Source organism: Podarcis gaigeae, assembly GCF_964106915.1.
Source record: "Podarcis gaigeae genome assembly, chromosome: 2".
Classification (NCBI taxonomy): Eukaryota; Metazoa; Chordata; class Lepidosauria; order Squamata; family Lacertidae; genus Podarcis; species Podarcis gaigeae.
In genome coordinates, this window is record NC_139679.1 from 116691760 (window position 1) to 116711610 (window position 19851).

Below are 19851 nucleotides of genomic sequence, written 5' to 3' on the forward strand. Positions count from 1 at the left end.
AACACTCAAAATGGAAGTGTGGCACTCAAAACGGAAGCATAATATTCAAAACAGAGCATGTTCAGCTTCTGAAAAAAGTTTGCAAACCAGAACATTTACTTCCAGGTTTGCAGTGTTTGAGTTCAAAGTTGTTACCAAGGTGTTTGAGAACCAAGGTACCACTGTACACTCTTGACAAAAGTGAGAGAGCTGCAAGTTGCCTTCTCTGTGGCTCAAGGAGGGGGCAGACATTGGGGTCTCCTTCCCATTGTGGATAGGGGGCAGTGGGTAGGGCAGCTCATGACAGGTCTGGTCAGAGGAGGAACAGCAAACACATTTTGGTTTTGGCTCTGCCCTCCTTCCTTGCAAAGATACACACCACACTATGGTCACTGATCTTTGCACTGTGGCAAGACATTCTCCTTGGGAGAACACAGAAAATGCAGTCTTCAGGAACAATTCATTCATCTCAGAAAGCCCAATGCAATGCAAGTTTACTTGGAGGTAAGCCCTGGAGATTTAACCATTGCCATAGAATCATACAGTTGGAAGACACCACAAGGGCCATCGAGTCCAACCCCCTGCCAAGTGGTGAAGGAGACTCCACCACACTCCTTGGCAGCAAATTCCACTGTCGAACAGCTCTTACTGTCAGGAAGTTCTTCCTAATGTTTAGGTGGAATCTTTTTTCTTGTAGTTTGGAACCATTGCTCCGTGTCCGCTTCTCTGGAGCAGCAGAAAACAACCTTTCTCCCTCCTCTATGTGACATCCTTTTATATATTTGAACATGGCTATCATATCACCCCTTAACCTCCTCTTCTCCAGGCTAAACATGCCCAGCTCCCTTAGCCGTTCCTCATAAGGCATCGTTTCCAGGCCTTTGACCATTTTGGTTGCCCTCCTCTGGACACATTCCAGTTTGTCAGTGTCCTTCTTGAACTGTGGTGCCCAGAACTGGACACAGTACTCCAGGTGAGGTCTGACCACAGCAGAATATAGTGGCACTATTACTTCCCTTGATCTAGGTGCTATACTCCTATTGATGCAGCCCAGAATTGCATTGGCTTTTTTAGCTGCTTTCTTGTGGAGCATGGTGCTGGCATCCCCTCTTGCCTCTTCTGAGCCTCGTTTTACAGATGGTCGGGTTGCACTTGTTCCCCCCGAGAAGCTGAATTATGTCAGCTGGGAGAACATTAGACTGAAGATCTCAAGGTCCCTGGTTCAGTCCTGGGCTTGGGCAAGACCTGCGTGTCAAGATCCTTTTGCCAAGTTGCCTCTCTTTGGCTGGCGATGCCAAAAAGGACATTTCCCTTGCTGCAAAGACCCCTAGACCCATGAAGTCCCAGCAAAAAAAGGAACCCACTATAAGCTGGCATTGGATGCTTTGAACTGCACCTGACAGATTTCCACTATCCCAGTGGAATTATCGAAGGGCACTATGTTTCTGGCACTGACCCTCTGAGCTTCAGGAGCAGAAAATAGTTGCGAGAATTAAAATGATAGGTACTAGCAGCCCGGGAGAAAAAATAAACCCACCTGATGCTGAAAAGACCCTATTTGGTGGATCATAATGTATTTGGGAAAGCAATGACAAACCTAGACAGCATCTTAAAAAGTAGAGACATCACCTTGCCAACAAAGGTCCGTATAGTAAAAGCTATGGTTTTCCCAGTAGTGATGTATGGAAGTGAGAGCTGGACCATAAAGAAGGCAGATCGCCGAAGAATTGATGCTTTTGAATTATGGTGGTGGAGGAGACTCTTGAGAGTCCCATGGACTGCAAGAAGATCAAACCGATCCATTCTTAGGGAAATCAGCCCCGAGTGCTCACTGGAAGGACAGATCGTGAAGCTGAGGCTCCAATACTTTGGCCACCTCATGAGAAGAGAAGACTCCCTGGAAAAGACCCTGATGTTGGGGAAGATGGAGGGCACAAGGAGAAGGGGACGACAGAGGATGAGATGGTTGGATAGTGTCTTCGAAGCTACAAACATGAGTCTGACCAAACTGCGGGAGGCAGTGGAAGACAGGAGTGCCTGGCGTGCTCTGGTCCAGGGGGTCACGAAGAGTCGGACACGACTAAACGACAACAAATGTATTTGGGGTGGGGCTGAGGAACACAAAGTCCCATGAGAAATATATAGGGCAGTCACAGCCTTCCAGAAACTGCTGGACTGCAGCTCTCATCAACCCTGACCCCTGGCCATGCTGGATGGGGCAGATGGGAGTTGGAGTCCGGCATCATCCAGAGGACGCCATGTTTACTACCCCAACAGACAGAGCCCGACATGTCAAATAAGGAATGTTAATGCAGCAACCCTAAACACATTTAACTGGGCAAAAGCCCCACTGAATTAAACAAGTAAGTATCAAGATAGAAAAGCTGTATTTGCGGGGGGGGGGGGGGGGTTGAAGTTTGTGCCCTATTCAAGTTATTTGTGTTTTCTTCCTGTCTGAATTCTCCAAAGCAAGGAGCTTTCCTGCCTGACGTGGGTGAAGGGGTTGATTTCTAGAAATCTATTAATTCAGTAATGTGCAAATAACTGAATTAGCTGAATTGAATAGCTGCGGAAGGTGTTGTGAGGAGAGGAAAGTGGAGAAATGAAACCAGGATTGAAGGTGATGGAGGCTGAACCTTTTTGAGGAAAAGTTTATTTATTCAGAATGGTCTAGTGTTACTGTTTCCTTAAGAACTCACCTGCAGAATAAATTCTGGAAAGGGAAAAGAAAAACACAACAAACAACAACAACAATTTATTGACTATTTTGTTATTTCTGCTTATTTCGACTGGAATGAATCCTCAAGTGCCCTTGAGAGGCAAATACTGTTGTTGTTTTAATCTGAGTCATTCTGGTCCAGAGAGAAACTCTTGCTGGGCCTGTGAGGCGGATTCCATCTCCTCAGGAGATCCTGAAGTGGGTTTTATCTCCTGACAGGTGAAAGAAAGGAAGGATGGTATCTCCAAAGAATAAGGCTCCTGAGAACGTGTAGAGTTCGGTTCCTGAGTCAGCATCAGAAAAAGACACCTCCTCCCCTTCATAGTCCAGAGTCACTCGGATCCTCTTGGGCTCCCAAAACAGGGACAGAGGAAGGTAATCAGGGGGGTCAAACGCCATGTACTCACCTCCCGACTTCCCCACAGCCCAGATCCCTCCCTCAGAACTTAAGGCAAAGTCACCCTTCCTCTCTGCAGACTTCCTAGTGACCCCCACAGTCCAATAGACCCACTTTCCCTCACTTTCCACAGTGACTTCCCAGAAATGGCAGCCTGCTGTGAATCCCTCATGTCCCAACACAGAAGTACGGTTGTTGAATCTCTCTGGATTATCGGGCAGGTCTTGCTCTTTGTCTCCATATCTCACGCTTTTCCGATCCTCAGACAGGATGAGCCTGGGATGGGCTGTGTCTGGATCCAGAGTGACATTTGCTGTTGTGGGGGGAGGATGAGGGAAAGAGAAGAGAGGCAGAATCAGCTGAGAGTCAGAGACAGATATCCTGATCCGAAAAACACCCCAGGAACCAGATTCCCTCTAAAAAAATGGGAGTTCTTTGCCTCACATCTAAGATTAGGAGTCTTCCAGAATAAATACATTCCTTTTGGATTTTGAATCAGTTTTGTTTCTCTTTTTATAGTCAGTGCATTTATATTGTTCCCCTCTTTTCAATCCATCTATCTTCCAAGAAGCAAAATCACCCAGGAAACATTATCCTATGCCAGGCTTCCACAGCCTCAGCCTTCCATGTTTTTTGGCCTACAACTCCCATGATCCCTAGCTAGCAGGACCAGTGGCCAGGGAAGATGGGAATTGTAGTCTGAAAACATCTGGAGGGCCGAGGTTGAGGAAGCCTGTCCTATGCCCTTTTAAAACGTTTTTTTTTTTTTTTTGAGGGGGGGCTATTGGGTTGTTTTTATTATTATTATGTATTTTGTGGTTTTATATGTTTATTTTATTCTGTGAACCGCCCTGAGGCCCTTGGGTGTAGGGCAGTATATACATTCAATAAATAATAAGAATAAGAATATTCAGCTTTTCTATGTTAGTGAAGGGGATAGTGGCCAGTAGACGGAAATTGCCCTCCTTTGACACTCTCTGGGTGAATTAGCCATTTGGAGCTCCCATGGGGTGTTGAATGAGGGCACCCCAGTTCAGATCTGCAGAGAACAGCTATCGACCCCTTAATAACCTCATTTATAGCTGGGAAGAATGTCAGTGCAAAATGATCAGCCAATTTTAGCTCAGCTGGAGGTAAGACTAATGCTGCTTCAAGGGTAACATTTCAATGAGGAAAACAAAGTTGGGCAACCTAGCAGATACCCTTGCATTGCGAAACTTTTCGTAGAAACATTGTACCACTAACATGCAATTTTGTTTTCCTGGTGCATGCTAAAAGCTCTTTAAATAATGTATTGTCTTTTGCAGTTTTCATTGTAAAGCTGATTCATTGTCCTGAAAACACACCTGCATTTGTATATTTAAATCAGGACATTGGGGAAAAGTTGGCTACGGTGGGATACCTATTGAACTAGAGCTAATACCATCGTGTGCATGCCTCCCACTCACAATCCCCATGGCTGGAATATTTTTTTCTTTAAAAAAACATGAGGCAAAAAAACGAAAGAGAGCACTGTGCCTCCACAATGAAGCATCTCTTCCCAAAGTTGCTCTGGAAGCAGAAGGATGCTTAGGGTGGGCTGTTTCTTTCTGGCCCCTTCCCACTAAGACCAACTCCTCCTCCCTGACCTGACCTTGCTGAGCCATTTCAGACCACAGATTTCTCCCTCCCAAATCAGCCATTAGCATCTGTCTTCTTGGAACTGCTTTTTAAACTTCCAGAAGATGAAGCCCCACTTGGTCCCTTAGCAAGGCCAGGGGTACGGACAGTGCTGGGTCTGGCCAGCAAAACAGATCTCCCTGTGGGCTAAATTTGCTAGGTGGGGGCTATTGACAAGGCTGCCTCCGATTCTCAGGTGATGGGAGCCAGAAACTGGCGAGAGCCACTGCCTTCCTGTCCTGCTTAGGGGCTTCCTGGTGGCATCGGTTTGGCTCCTGCTGGAAAGAGGATTTTGGATGAAATGGACTCTTGGTCTGACACAGCTGCGAAGTGCTTTGGTCACATAAAGCAAACAAACTATCTCTAGGCAGGAAGAGAACTTAGTTTTGTACATCTGGGCAGTTTCTTTGGAGGGGAAGCCCTCTCCCCACCCTGTCTGCACCTTCAATCCCAGCCTCTCTGCCTTTGCTGTACATAGGGAAAACCCAAACAGCAGGGCCAGAGTCAAGCTATGGGTGGTTCTTAACTCTGCAGCACAGACCCCATGAGAGACCAGCCCCGACCCCTTCTGTGAATTTAGGCCTCCATGTAAAACTTACCTCTCTGAAGATTTCTGAGTAATGGATCATCTGAGGAAGCAAAAAGATATAATGTTTAATCTGGTTACGAAAATATTACATCATAACCTAGCATCTGTTGTTTCCTTATTTCAAACAGAAGATTAAATCAAATAACTGCAAACAAGAAAAAGTATGACTAAGAAATTAAAGACACTAACATGATGAACTAGATGACCCTTGGAAACCTTTAAAACTCTACTATTCTATGCGAAAACCAGAAATGGTACTCCATACTAGAAAATCGCAAAATAAAATCAGTTTGAATTCATGAATGAAATAGAGATCTATACTGGATGACTGGAAGGCCAGAAGTACCATTTCCATCTTTTAAAAAGATCCCCCCCCAAAAGCCAAAGTAAGGTTAAGATCTGCCCCAAGTATAAACAGCTACTGAAGCCAGAATTTTCAAGCATGATGACAAACCAAATTCCAGAGGAAGAATTGGCAGAGCTTTAAAATGTAATTCCAGGGGTTTCATGCAATGGGAAGTCCTCCTTCATAGAATGGGGTCAATCTCATAAGAAGTGTGAGTCCTTTAAGACTCTTGAAAGGTACTGTAAGTCTTTGAAGTCCCACCCCCACAATCAAGTGATATATAAATTTTATGAAATAGATAAAAATAAAAGTAAAAAATCAGTTAGAAAACCAGTGAAATGACAGGCAGGAATAGAACTCTTCCATTATAGTCCCAGACTGAGGTGCAGATTCTTCACAGGGACAAGCTCTGCCCCCAATCCAAGCCTTCAAGCTCATTCATGAGACATAAAAAGAACCCAAACACCACTAGAGGACTGTTACCCAGAGTTACGCCATTGATGGGGGTTCCAAAGTCTGCAGAACAGACGGTTCAACAGCCATAAAATATCAGTTCCCATCCCTCCTGTGAAACTGTTCTCCCCATGATATTTACCTTCCTGAAGCTGTTCTTTGAGTAACAGAGCATCTGAGGAAGCAAAAAGATATAAAGTGTAAGGGCAACACTCTTCCACCTGAAATAAATCTCCATACAAAAGTAACGCTTCATAACGCAGCATCTTCAAATTCAAGAAAAAGATTAAGAAGTAGAAAAAATAATTATAAACAAGAAAATCATAGGAAGAATCTATGAAAACCACGAAAGCTTTAAAACTCCATAATCGTAAAGCAAGCTTACAAATATCAGAATAAAAATATTCAGCATAAATCCTGATATTCTCTGAGTTTTGTCACTAAAATTGGTGTCTAGTAGAGGGCTGGAGAGGAGACAGCACAATAAGAATCCCGTAAAAGGAGGCAGGGGGGAGATGGAGGCAGCCTTAACATCTTCCCCAAGTAAAGTGGTGGGGGGAATCATTAAAACTAAAATTCTGAAACATAAGGAGAAGCGGAAGCTGATGAGGAAGGATTGGCAGAGATCTCAGGCAAAAGGAAGTCCTTCCTCACAAACCTTCTACAAATCTTTAAGGTTCTTAACAAGCATAATTGTGCCCATTGGGGCTCATGTGCTCTTGCTTCCACTCTCAATGGGGGAACTCTCAGGAGATCTTGAAGGCTGAAGCTCTAGATATGGCAGCTGCAGGGGGACGTCTGAGGAGGAGACGGCTCAGGCCTTGGCTCCACGGCTGACAAACAAGCCTGAGCAGGAGGCAGAGGGGGAACTGGGGGCTTCTTAATGCTCTTTGACTCCATTCAGAGCAGGAGAACCTCCAAAAGGACAACCCCAGATTGTGTAGTAAGGTAAAGGTACCCCTGCCCGTACGGGCCAGTCTTGACAGACTCTGGGGTTGGTGCGCCCATCTCACTCAAGAGGCCGGGGGCCAGCGCTGTCCGGAGACACTTCCGGGTCACGTGGCCAGCGTGACAAAGCTGCTCTGGCGAGCCAGCGCAGCACACGGAAACGCCGTTTAGCTTCCCGCCAGTAAGCGGTCCCTATTTATCTACTTGCACCCGGGGGTGCTTTCGAACTGCTAGGTTGGCAGGCGCTGGGACCGAGCAGCGGGAGCGCACCCCGCTGCGGGGATTCGAACCGCCGACCTTTCGATCGGCAAGCCCTAGGCGCTGAGGCTTTTACCCACAGCGCCACAAAAGGAAAAGGAGGTTCCGTATAATTGTAAACAGATGCACATGGGAGGAAAAAATCATGACTTTGCTATTTTTCAGGCTTTCCTTACAGGATCCAGAGTGACAATATACATGAGGGAAAGGAAATGATGGCTGGAGCACCAAGAAGGAAACTATCCTGGTGGTACCCCGTCTGCAGCAGGAATGAAATTCAATGCAACAAGAGCCTGGCATGTTCAGTTCTGAAATAATATAACGGCCAGTATAAAATCCTTGCAGGCAGTTTTCATTACCTTCAAATTGTTCCATGACATCTTCCACAAGGATATTTATATCACAAAATTCCGAGATCCTCTTCTTTAGCTCTGGAAAGAAAGCCAGTGGATTCTCTTGACTCTCCCTTTTCCCATACCTGGTGAAAAGAAAAACACTGTTAGCCTGTTCAAGTCCACAATTCCTAGTACATGAAAAAAAATGGAATCGAAGAAGAGAATTGAAGAAAGCTTAGAGTGACAGGAAGGCACAGAGGGGAAAGATTATTCCTCACTATAAACTCCACAGCCAGACATCACAGGGCCAGAACAGCAACCCCAGGCCTCTGAGTCTCCCCGCTGATGTCTATTCAAAGAACAATGAATGAATATAACGTGCAGGAGGCAGAGAAGAGCCTCCAGACCTGCGTGAGGTGATGGGGGGGGGGGAGAAGGCAGAGCTCTGGCCCTGATTCTTGCAATGAGAATTGGTGTGCTACAAGTTCAGAAGAGGGGGCCCTGCTTTTACCTGTGAGATGCTGCATGCAGTGAGTCCTACAGTCTCCCCCCTGCAGCCCCTGGAGGTCCATGTCTGAGGTTCTTGCATCCCGGCCTCATGGAGTGATGCTAATGGAAATGAGCCAGATCCACTTACCTCTCCAAGGTCCTTCTCACATCCTAGAGGGGAAAAGAGAAAGGAACTCACTGAACACCACAGGCCACACTAGGAAAACCCCCTCAGACCCTGGAGTGGAGGAACAGCCTGGCCCTCAGATGTCAGTCTGCCTGGCACATGACAACATTTTGAGTAGGGATCAGCCAATTTTGCTTTCTCTCAGTTTTCATTTTTCCAATGTTAAGTTCTTAAGTTACCCAGTCTTAAGTCCTTGAGGACAGAAATGGGTTTGTTTTTTTTCCTCCCGGGGGTGAGATAAACAGACATGACGACAAGGCCTTAGTTGAGTCAAGACAACAAACCAGCGTGAAGGCGCTGCAAGATTTGTTACTTCATATGAGTACAGTGGTACCTCGGGTTAAGAACTTAATTCGTTCCAGAGGTCCATTCTTAATCTAAAACTGTTCTTAACCTGAGGTACCACTTTAGCTAATGGGGCCTCCCGCTGCTGGAGCACGATTTCTGTTCTCATCCTGAAGCAAAGTTCTTAACCCGAGGTAATATTTCTGCGTTAGCGGAGTCTGTAACCTGAAGCGTCTGTAACCCAAGGTACCACTGTAGTAGCGCATCTCTGCTCACAAAGGCATCTCACATGAGTCTCTAAAACAATGGCGGTTGTCGCTCGTCTGCCTCTGGGTGAGGGTGAGGCGAAAGGTAAGGACAATCTCAATGCCTAAAACCTGAGGTGTCAAATAAAGAAACTGCACTTAATACTAAAGCTCACTTCTCGTTTGCTCAATTTTATTTTTCCCTTTGATCCAAGGCAGCCAAAGCAGCCTCTGGGAACCCCAACACAGGCCATGAAGGCAGCATGGCCATGATAGACGGCATTAGGAGACCATTATTTTCTGCAAAGAGCAGAAAACCGCATCCAGTTCCATCCACCACAGAAGAATCTCTAGTCTGCTTTCAGGTGAGAAAATCATCCCAGCTCTCCTGACTAGAGCCTCCATATACTGAACCCCATACTACCTGTATAGATGAATGAGGCACATAAAAGTTTGCCAGCACCCTTTTCCAGGAGCGAAGCCTTGTGCTGCTCCTGCCACCATCTTACCTGCAGGAGTTCATTCGCTGGCTTCTGGCGCTTCTCCTCCAACTCCTGGATGCTCCTTTCAAGAGAGGAGAGTTCGCTGGAGAATCTGGCCAGCTGCTCATCCCTTTCCCTTGCAATCTGCTCCTCTACGTCTTCTATCTCATTCAGCAGGTGTTTTTCTTGTTCCTCCAGGAACTGGCGCAGTTGCCTGAGCTTCTCCACTGTTTTCTGCCTCTCCGTTTCTGTCAATTTCTGCAAGAAGAAGGAAGAAATAGGAAAAGAGCAGGCCGGAGTCTGGAATGTGTATTTATTTTTTTAATAATATTTATTAAAGTTTCAACAATTACAAAAAGAAAAAGTAAACATACCACATTAAACAAAAACAAAACAACACACCACAATATAAAAAAGAAGAAAACCAGAAAAATAAAACCCATTAGACAAAAACAGAAACACAAAAAAGAAAATGCATCAGATATCCTCATTACTATTCTTTCATTAGCTTATTTCCTTGACCTCCTCACACCTCCCTTTTTTGTATTCTAGGTCGAATATCTATTTCAGCAAATCCTTTCCCTCTTTTAAAAATTTTTGTCCTGTAGATTGTCTTAATATAATGTAACTTTACTTTTCCTCCTTTCACCAATTAACAGTCAGTTGTTCCCAAATCCTTTATATCATTCCTGCTAAAATCATATAATATTATTCTGCCAGTCATTTCCACCAGTTCCATATAGTCCATCACCTTCATCTGCCATTCTTCCCGGGTGGGTAAATCTTGTGTTGGAAATGTGTATTTACAACATCAGAAGGAGAGACAAGAGAATTCCACAGGGAGGCTACGTTGATTTTTCATAGACATAAAACCAACACCTAGCAGCTAAAGAAGGCCTCTTCTTCAGACATTAAAGTAAAAATTGGAGGGTGGCGGGAGGTTGAAGGGATGAACACATTCTCTCTACCCTCTCCACTGCCATTTCTATTGCCTTCCATTTTGTTTATGGCCACAGCATAAAGCTGTCATGATGTGGAAAAATGAGAAACAGGGAGAGGCTGAAATGGGCAGATTTCCCATCCCTCCTCAGTCCTGACTTGATTCTTCAAGTAGTTGCTCCCTCCCTAATAAACACAGTGAGACTTACAAGGAGGGCTTGGCTTTCCTTTTCCAGGTCCACTTGATAGGCCAGAATTTTCTCTCTCTCTTTCCTCAGGATCTGCAGGCGGCCGCTGATCAGTCCCTAAAGAGGAAAGAAAAAACTCAGGCTAGACAGGGAGAGATGGAGCAATAAATTGACTATTACCCTGACAGTATGCGGTGGTCCTACTCTTAATAGTTTCTCTCCCTCTTCTTTTTCATTAATACTTTTAATTGAGCAGATTTAATACACAACAATTAATGCTTGTATTTTTTATGTTTTAATTAAATGATTATAGACAAGCTGCAAAAGTTTGGAGAAAAATTATAAAAGATTTATTGAGGTGGGGACATTTTTAGCAGGCTTTGCCAATCTCGCTACCCTCCAGAAGTTTTGTTTAGTGAACTTTTTAATGTTTGAAGTTTTAATGTGCTTTTAAGATTCTGTTGGGGAACCCGGCCAGATGGGTGGGGTATAAATAATAATTAATTATTGTTGTTGTTACTGTTATTTATATTAGCGTAAAATAAAAAATACAAATGAACAAAAATATTCAAAGTCACAAAACATAGTCTATTGTTTGTGTGGAAAATATAACCACTATGTAGAAAAATGAAAGCTGCCAGGGCTGGCCCAATACATTTCATTGCCTGAGGATAACCATTAAAAATGGTCCCCTCACCATGTCTCACTCACACAAAAAGCAAGTACTGTATTTGCCTAGCTGGGATTTAGAGAGGCCCTTTTTGAGCCCTTTGATGCCTGGGAGGTTTTGGCAGACAGAGATGCTGAGTGCCACCCACAAACGTGACTAACTTCCCTGGGTGTCTGAGCGAGGGGAAATGCTTTGTCCCCCTCCCCACAAAAAAACAATAATGGGGGAGGATGGGTGACCAGACATCAAAAGTGTTCCACCTTGGTGCAAACCTGTCACCTTCTGCCAGCTCCCCGCCCCCAGGCCCCTAGTGGAGATGCAGCCCTGGGAGTTGGAAAGGACCCAAGAAGCACAGGTAAGATTTATAGATTTACCGCAGCATGCAATTTATGGCTACTATGCAATGCACCCATCCTCGGAGACAAGTCTTATTAGCATCATCGTTGGTATCATTTTATTATCCCAAAGGGGTAGCAGTGTTGCACTAGTTTTAATGTTTAATAGGTTATTGTATTTTATTGTTCTGTTGGAAGCCGCCCAGAGTGACTGGGGAAACCCAGCTAGATGGGCGGGGTATAAATAATAAATTATTATTATTATTATTAGGCAGAAAACAACAATGAGAAAGTCCCAGGACTTCACAAGTTTACTATAGGTGCTGCAATGTGTGTTGATAAAATTTTCCAACCCTTAAAAGGAAGGGAATCAATTTATGTGTTTAAGGGTACTATGCCTTCCTTACTCAGGAGCAAGCTCCACTGCACAACCAGCATGCAAATTGCATCCAGACAATTCCTATCATGCCTTGTTCAGACGCGTGAGCCACAGAAAACCACATAGAAGTATCCACAGCTATTCCCTCCCCCGCTCAAGATCCCGAGTGGTTTCCTACCTTGCACTCCTCGTAAGCCTCCTCCAGAGGAATCACTTTGTGATTTTCATGTTCCTTGGATTTGCCACACACCACACAGATGGGGGCTTCGTCCTCCTTGCAGAAGAGCTTCAGAGGCTTCCGGTGCTCCTTGCAGACTTTCCCTTTCCCTCCTTCCTCCTTTCCCTCTTGGAGGCTGAGCTTCTTGATTAATTCCACAAAGTTTACCAGCTGCCGGTTGGGGATGAGATTATTTTGCTGGACTCTTTCTCTGCACTGAGGGCAGGAAACCTCTACCTCCGATTCCCCCCAGCACTGAGCCAAGCAAGACCGGCAGAAGTTGTGCCCACACTCTGGGATGGTCACTGGATCCTTGAAGTAATCCCGGCAGATGGAGCAAGTGGCTTCATCACGGAGATCCTGGACGGGACTCCCTGCTGCAGCAGCAGCCATGCCTCCCTCGCGCCAATGTAAGAGTTAAATGCCACTTCCTGGGTTTTTCTGCAAATGACTCCGGAGTTTATTGCCCACGTGATTTATTCTTGCTCGTTTCCTCCTCGCTTTGCATTTCTTATGCAGTATATGCATGGCGGTACAGCAGCCTCCGCTTCAAGAAAACCCACCTTCCGGAGGGCAGGGCTTTGTAGCAGCCCGAGATCCCTCCCCCACCTCCTGGATTGGACATCTTGATCCCCTGCTCAGCTCTGGGATCTGGTGGGGGTAGGCAGAGATTTTGCAAGGGAGGGGGTGCCCTTTCTCCCCTGCTTGGAATCAACTAGTTTGGGTGAACAAAGTTCCTTGAAATATTTCCAACAGCGTCTGTGAACTGCACCAGAAAGTACCTCCCATCAACGCTGGTGGAACTAGAGGGGAATTAAATTTGTTTTGGGTAAAATGCTTAGAGATTTTATTACCATCAGTCAAGCAGTACACAAATATTGATAAATAAAATAAGTAAATCAAGGACAGCCTGGACATATCAGTTGGCTAGACTGTGGTGCTGATTACGCCAAGGTTGCAGGTTCGATTCCCCTATGTGGGACAGCTGTGTGCTCCTGCACTGCAGGGTGGTTGGACATAGATCAGTGGTGTCCAAACTTTTTTCAAAGAGGGCCAGATTTGATGAAGTTAAATGAATAGTATCAAGAAGGTCATGAGCCTTACTTCAAAAATGCAGAAGAGCTGAAGCTCAGGGTAACAGTCTCTGCTTGGCATGGAAAAGCTTCCAGGTTCAATCCCTTGCATCTCTCATTTCAGACTGGGAAAGGTGCCGGTCTGAAATCCAGGAGAGCCACAGCCACTCAGTGTAGACATTGCAGAGCAAGATCACACACACACACACACACACACACACACACACACACACAGACACGTGCCAGTGCATGACATCTCCAAGATTGATTTTCTGTTCCCACAGTTCAGGGAGGCTGAAGCTGAGAGATGTTGTGTTGTGTTTGAGAGGCCTGCTCCTCCCTGATTTGTTTTCCTGCTGCCTCAAGAAACCAGTTATTGTTGTTAATTCAAGAAAGTTCTCTGTCGAGGCTTCCTCTCCCAGGAGGGGACAAACAATCTGCCCACCCCCTGCTCTGGTGCCCATGACGGAGGCAGGCGGGCAGAGGCACATTATCTCCACAGATAATTCTCATAGCACTAGAACTCGTAGCCCCCAAACAAAGCTGAATGTTGGGACATCCAGGACAGATAAAAGCATTTCATTGCGTAGCGCATACAGTAATTGAGCTATGGAACTTGCTGCCACTGGAGGCAGAGATGGCAACCAGCTTAAAATCATGAAATTGCAGAGCTGGAATGGACCACAAGGGTCACCTAGTCCAGATCTCTGCAATGCCCAACATGCTGCTCAAGCCAGTGACCCTTAGATTAAGACGACTGTGCTGCACCCACCGAGCTGGGGAGAAGACAAGGGGACAAATTCACTGAGCACTAGGCTGTTAATGGCTCTTAAGCACAATGGCTATGCTCTGCCTCCCCAGTCCAGAGGCAGCAGGCTTCTAAATCTCAGTGGCTGGAGGCTGCGGGGGGGGGGGGGCAAGGCTGCTTTTGCTCTCTGGTCCTCCTTGCAGGTTTTCCACAAGTGTCTGGGTGGCCCCTCTTGGGCACTGGACCAAGTGGGCCACTTTTGTGTCCTTCCACAGGGTGAGTGGAGGCTCACAGGGAAACTTATGATCACACACAAACGTAGCCAACATCATATAGGAGATGGAGCATGGGGAGGTGGCCCTCAGGCAGGTGGGGAAAGCTGTATTTCAGGAAAAGGAGAGCAGGCTGCAGTGGTCAGTAGTCGGCGGTGCCAATAGTGGAGCCAGAGTGAGTCCTGCCTGATCTTTGAGAGGGGTCAAGTCCATAGGCATTTGTTGTTCTAGCTATTAGTATCCCAGGAGAAAAATCAGATGCACTTGGTGCTGAAAAGACACTCCTTGGGGGAGCACTGTGTATTTGGGGTGGGACTGAGGAACACAGGGAAGGTGCCCTGTGAAATGTATAGGGCAGCACAGCCCATGGGGCCCCTTCTGGAAGCTGCTGGACTGCAATTCCCATCCTCTCTGACCCCTGGCCATGCTGGATGGGTCAAAGGGGAGTTGGAGTCCAGCATTATCCAGAGGACACCCCATTTGATGTCCCCAATAGACAGAATCCAGCCTGTAAATAAGGAACGTTAATGCATCCACTCAAAACACATTTAACTGGGCAGAAGCCCCACTCAATGCAATAAGGTTTATTTCTTACAAAGTGTGGAGATGGCAAGGCTGTATTTGCAGAAGCCATTGGAAGCTGACACCCTGTTCAGTTTCATTTTCATTTTCTTCCCATCTGAGGTCTCCAGAGCAAGGAGCTATCCTGCCTGACGTGGGTGAAGGGGTTCATTTTTTTCATCATCTATTAATCCAATGATGCATGCATTTTCACAGCTGCATATGGTCTTGTGGGGAGAGGAAGGTTTCCTAGAATTGCGGAGTTGCGAGGGGTCCTGAGGGTCATCTAGTCTCACCCCCCTGCAGTGCACGAAACATTTCCCCCATGTGGGGCTCAGACCCACAACCCTGGGATCAAGAGTCTTGTGCTCTGCCAAATCAGGCATCTCAAAAGGAAAACAAGAGTGAAGGTGAGGGAGCCCATTTGAGGAAAATAGTGTTTATTGGGACTGTAAATGTGTGTCTATCTCTTGAAGAAACTGCAGATGGAATTGTGGAAAAAGGAAGGAAAATGCAAAGCAACAACCGCCCCCTTTCCCCCCTGTTATTTCTGCTGATTTTGACTGGAAAAACTGCCGAAAGTGCCCTTGGCAGGTAAATGTTTTTATATCAGTCATTTTGGTCTGGAGGGAAACTCCTGCTTGGCCTGAGAGGCAGATTTAGTCTCCTCAGGAGATACTGAGGTATGTTTGGTATCCCCACAGAAAAAAGATAGGGAGGAGGGTCTCCCCAGAGAATGAGGCTCCTGAGAACGTGTAGAGTTCAGCTCCTGAGTCAGCGTCAGAAAAAGACACACGTCCCCCTTCATAGTCCAGAGTCACTCGGATCCTCCTGGGCTCCTCCCTCAGGGACAGAGGAGAGTAATCAGGGGAGGTGAAGGCCCAGTACTCGCTTTCCCAATTCTCCAAAGCCCAGATCCCTCCCCCAGGACTGAAGGAGAATAGGCCCTTTCTCCTCACAGACTTTCTAGTCACCCCCAAAGCCCACTCTTCCTCACTTCCCACATTGACTTCCCAGAAATGTCTGCCTGCTGTGAATCCCTCATGTCCCAACACACAAGGCCAGCTGCTGAATCTCTCAGGACTGTTGGGCAGGTCTTGCTCTTTCTCTCCCCATCCTACGCTTTTCTGATCCTCGGACAGGATGAGGCTGGGATGGGCTGTGTCTGGATCCAGAGTGACATTTGCTGTTGAGGAGAAATGAGGGAAAGAGAAGATTAGACAGAGTCAGCTGAGAGACAGAAACGGACATCCTGATGATAATACAGTAATAATAAAAAATCAACACCAGAAAACTATATTCCCTTTCAGGTCTATGGGATTTCTTTCCATTGCATGGATGACTAAGACTCCTCCTTGCAGACTCTCATCAGAATATCTTCCTTGTTGGTTTTTAAATCAGTCTTCTCCACTTTCTTATATGCAATGTGTATTGTGCCTGCCCTCCTCTCAACCCAGACATTTTCTAAGAGAAAAAACCAACTAGTAAACCTTTTACTCATCTCGTCTGTGCTAGTGAAGGGGAAAGAGAGGAGAATTGGAGGAGGCGGGAGAGGAGAGAAGCTGCTTTCCTCTGACCATCTCTGTGGGAATTGGCCTTTGGGTTGGGATGGGAGATGAGGGCTCCTCCATCATCATCATCATCATCATCATCATCATAAATTACATTTGCATACTGCCTGTCACACATAGGTCACAGGGTAGTTCACAGCATAAAAATACAACATAAAACCACATATAGGCCTCCCCTCACTTTCGCGGGGGTCACGTTCTGGGCCCTCGTGCCCCCCACAAGTGAAAATTGTGTTAAGTGGGGAGCCTGTTTATTCCTGCTCTCCATCTCTCTCACCCACTTGGTCTCTCCTTGCCTTCCTCCCCACCATCTTGGAAGTTTAGGGCTTGTCGCCAGGGAAGAGGAAGCAGGTGGCAGGGCAATTTTACAAAGGACTGCTTATTCAATGCTCCTCTTTTGGATTTAATTAATACCATAAGACTAGTTCCCTGGGGGAAGGGGGGAATAACTCAAAAGGTTACCTTTTGAAGAAGTGTGCATGCACACGAAAGCTTACACCAAGAACAAACTTAGTTGGTCTCTAACGTGCTACTGGACAATTTATTTTTATTTTTATTTTGACTGCGTCAGACCAACATGGCTACCTACTTGAATCAAAAGGTTTCCAGTTAGGGGCTAAGACAGTCATGATAGGCAAGTGTAGAGTTGTCGTATTTAGAAGAGCAAAAAAGAGGACACATTTGCCAACTTCTACTCTTAACCATAGATCGCTATGACGACTCTCATTTTAAATACCCCTACTCTATGTAGGCTATAGAAGCTGTGATATATTGCTAGTAGCAATGTTCTTAACTTTCAACAACAAAGGAATAATAATAATACATATTGCTCCCTTGCTTGCCACCTGAAAGTATTTGGGCTCATGTTCACACCTTGGTGAACATAAGTGTGCACAGAACAGTTTATTAAACTGTTTAACATCTGCATATGGACTCTCCTTAAGGACAGGGGGATGTTAACTCTTGCCCTCCCAGACTCCTTCCTCAAGATCTTGTAGCTGAGCCAGCGTCCTTTTAGTTCAGCCACAAGTGAAGGGATTTACACAGTATGTTGCTAGCTTAAGATGCTGCTCTGTTTCAATTCTCTGCTGCAAACTAGCTTAGCTGGGTGCCTTAGATCTGAGTCTAATGCATGAGAAAAAATTTCATGGGTTACTGTAAACCAAAAAAACCAAACAAAATAACTTTTTTCCGAATTTTAAACATTTTGCCAAATTTTACAGATCTGCCAGGGGATAATTTTTTATCATGAAAATGGAGGACCTGTCTGAGAAAAAGAGGACATGTGGCAACCAGGCTTGAAAATGGTCACATGGAAAAGCAACCCAACTCTCTCTAGGCAGAAATAAAACTCTTCCCTCCTCAGTCTGACTCTTCTGGGCAGTTTCTCTCCTCCCCCCTTCGGCACCTTCAAGTCCACCCTCTCTGTCACTGTGGTACAAACAGCAGGTCTAGAGTCAAGCTGTGGATGGTTCTCAACCGTACAGAAGAGACTTTTTATCCCCCATGAAACACTAGTCCCCACCCCTCCTGTGAATTGGGGTCTGCATGTGAAATTTACCTCTCTGAAGATTTCTGAATGACTGGACATCTGAGGAAGCAAAAAGAGAGGCTTAATGGGCTACACCACAATAGCTCCCCCAAAAAATCTTTTTACAAAACATCACCACAACATAGCATCTGTTGCTTCCTTATTTCCAACAGAAGATTAAATCATAGAACAAATAATTGCAAAGACAACAACTGTAGGCCTAAGGAATTAAAACAACTAGCATGTTTAGCTTTAATTCCTGCATTGCAGGGAATTGGACTAAATGATCCTTGGGATCCTTTCAAGCTCTACTATTCCATGATTTCATGGAAAAATCAGAAATAGTAAACTATACTAGAAAATGGCAGAATACAATCATTCAAAATCTACAAATAAAATGAGGATCTGTATTGGAGGGCTGGAGGAAGGTTAACAACTGCCCCCAAGTAAACTGGTGGGGCAAAGCTGCTGAAACTGGCATTTCCAAGCATGGTGACAAACCAATTGCAGAGGAAGAATCGGCAGAGCTTTGCCATGTAATTCCAAGGGTCTCGTGCAATGGGAAGTCTTCCATCCTGGAATGGAGCTGATCTCATAAGAACTGTGGGAACTCTTAGGAGATTGGGATGGCTGAAGCACGAGAAATGGCTGGTGAGGTTGAAACTCTGACCAAGAGGCGGCTCAGGCCTGGCTCTGCTGCTGGGAGACCAGCCTGGCAGGAGGTGGAGAAGGGACTGGGTGCTTGCAGGTGCCCTTCTTAACACACTTCATGAGGTGGAAATCCAAGCAAAACTTGAGAAGCTCCAAATAACCTCTCCAGATTGTGTGGAGAGAAAACAAAAGGCAAGAGAGGTTCCATGTGAATCAGGACATTGATAGAATTCCCAGTGTGAAATCCTGGCAGCCATTATTCATTACCTTTCCATTGTTTCATTGCATCTTCCACAAAGTGATTTACATCACAGGATTCCAAGATCCTGTTCCTTAGTTCTGGAGGGAAAGCCAGTGGTTCTCCTTCTCTTTTCTCTCTTTTCTCATACCTGGTGAAAAGAAAAACATTATCAGCCCATTCAAACCCACAATTTCGGGTAAAGAAAAAGAAAGGAATTGAGAGGAGGAAGCTGGCTGGAGGAAGCCTAGAGGGACAGGCAGGCAGTGAGTGGGGAGATTCTTCCACACTACGGACTCCTCAGATGATTGAAATTACCACAAAGTCCATGAATAGAAAGTGCAAGAGAAATAAAAGAGCCCCCATCCCTGTGTGAAGTGATGTGGGGAGGGAGGGAGGAGGCAGCTGTCCTTGAACCTTGGAGGGAGAATTGGGGGGCTACAAGTTCAGAAGAGGGGGTTCTACTTTTACCTGTGAGGTGCTGCAGGGAGTGAGTCCTCCAGTCTCCCCCCTGCAGCCCCTGGAGGGCCATGTCTGAGGTTCTTGCATCCCAGCCTCATGGAGTGATACTAATGAAAATGAGCCAGATCCACTTACCTCTCCAAGGTGCTTCTCATATCCTAGAGGGGAAAAGAGAAGGGAATTCACTGCACACCACAGGCCACACTAGGAAGACCCCCTCAGACCCTGGAGTGGAGGAACACTCTGGCCCTCAGATGTCAGTCTGCCTGGCATATGGCAAGCTTTTGGGTAAGGATGGCAGAATCAGCCAGTTTTTGTTTCTCTCAGTTTTTATTGTTCCAATCTGAAATTATGAATTTTGCCGATATCAAGTTCTCCACATTTCTACATCAGTTTGCAATTAATTTTTTTGAATCCTTTCGAAAATCCACCAGCATTTTAGGGAAATTTCACATTTGTGGGTTCAAGAGAAGATTATACCCCATCTCTTGTCTTAGATTATAATTTATTAATTTAATCCAGTTTGCATTGTGCAATTCAGACATAAGTAAGCCTAAAGGATAATCCAACTAGGACATTGTCCCAAATTGTCTTCCATAGAATTCTCCAAATTTCAAATTCTATTTTCCATCTGGAAATTTTAAA

The 19851-nt window shown here is 45.6% G+C and overlaps 2 protein-coding genes across 2 annotated transcripts in view; both read right to left on the reverse strand.

Annotated features, from left to right (window-relative positions):
- Positions 1-2719: 2719 nt before the first annotated feature.
- Positions 2720-19851, reverse strand: part of LOC310837550 (zinc finger protein RFP-like) — a 61316-nt gene continuing 44184 nt past the window's right edge. The window contains 5 exon segments of the mRNA XM_083724296.1: positions 2720-3408; positions 5354-5383; positions 6285-6317; positions 7708-7826; positions 19342-19364. Of these exon segments, the coding sequence (XP_083580422.1) occupies positions 2882-3408; positions 5354-5383; positions 6285-6317; positions 7708-7826; positions 19342-19364 (732 nt within the window). The 3' untranslated portion in view covers positions 2720-2881.
- LOC310837953 (zinc finger protein RFP-like) lies at positions 8152-12669 on the reverse strand. Its single transcript, XM_083725213.1, has 4 exons — positions 12061-12669; positions 10520-10615; positions 9399-9629; positions 8152-8343 (listed from the first exon to the last, which is right to left on the reverse strand). Exons 1-4 carry the CDS (start codon positions 12490-12492, stop codon positions 8317-8319), a joined length of 786 nt encoding a protein of 261 aa, XP_083581339.1. The 5' UTR covers positions 12493-12669; the 3' UTR covers positions 8152-8316.

Excerpts from the sequence above, each read along its gene's own strand:
- LOC310837953 (XM_083725213.1), bottom strand. The coding sequence starts at position 12,492 with ATGGCTGCTGCTGCAGCAGGGAGTCCCGTCCAGGATCTCCGTGATGAA. Across the intron at positions 10,616-12,060 it reads AGGCTTACGAGGAGTGCAAG|GGACTGATCAGCGGCCGCCT; the intron begins GTAGGAAACCAC and ends TTTCCTCTTTAG. Across the intron at positions 8,344-9,398 it reads CAGCGAATGAACTCCTGCAG|GATGTGAGAAGGACCTTGGA; the intron begins GTAAGATGGTGG and ends TTTCCCCTCTAG.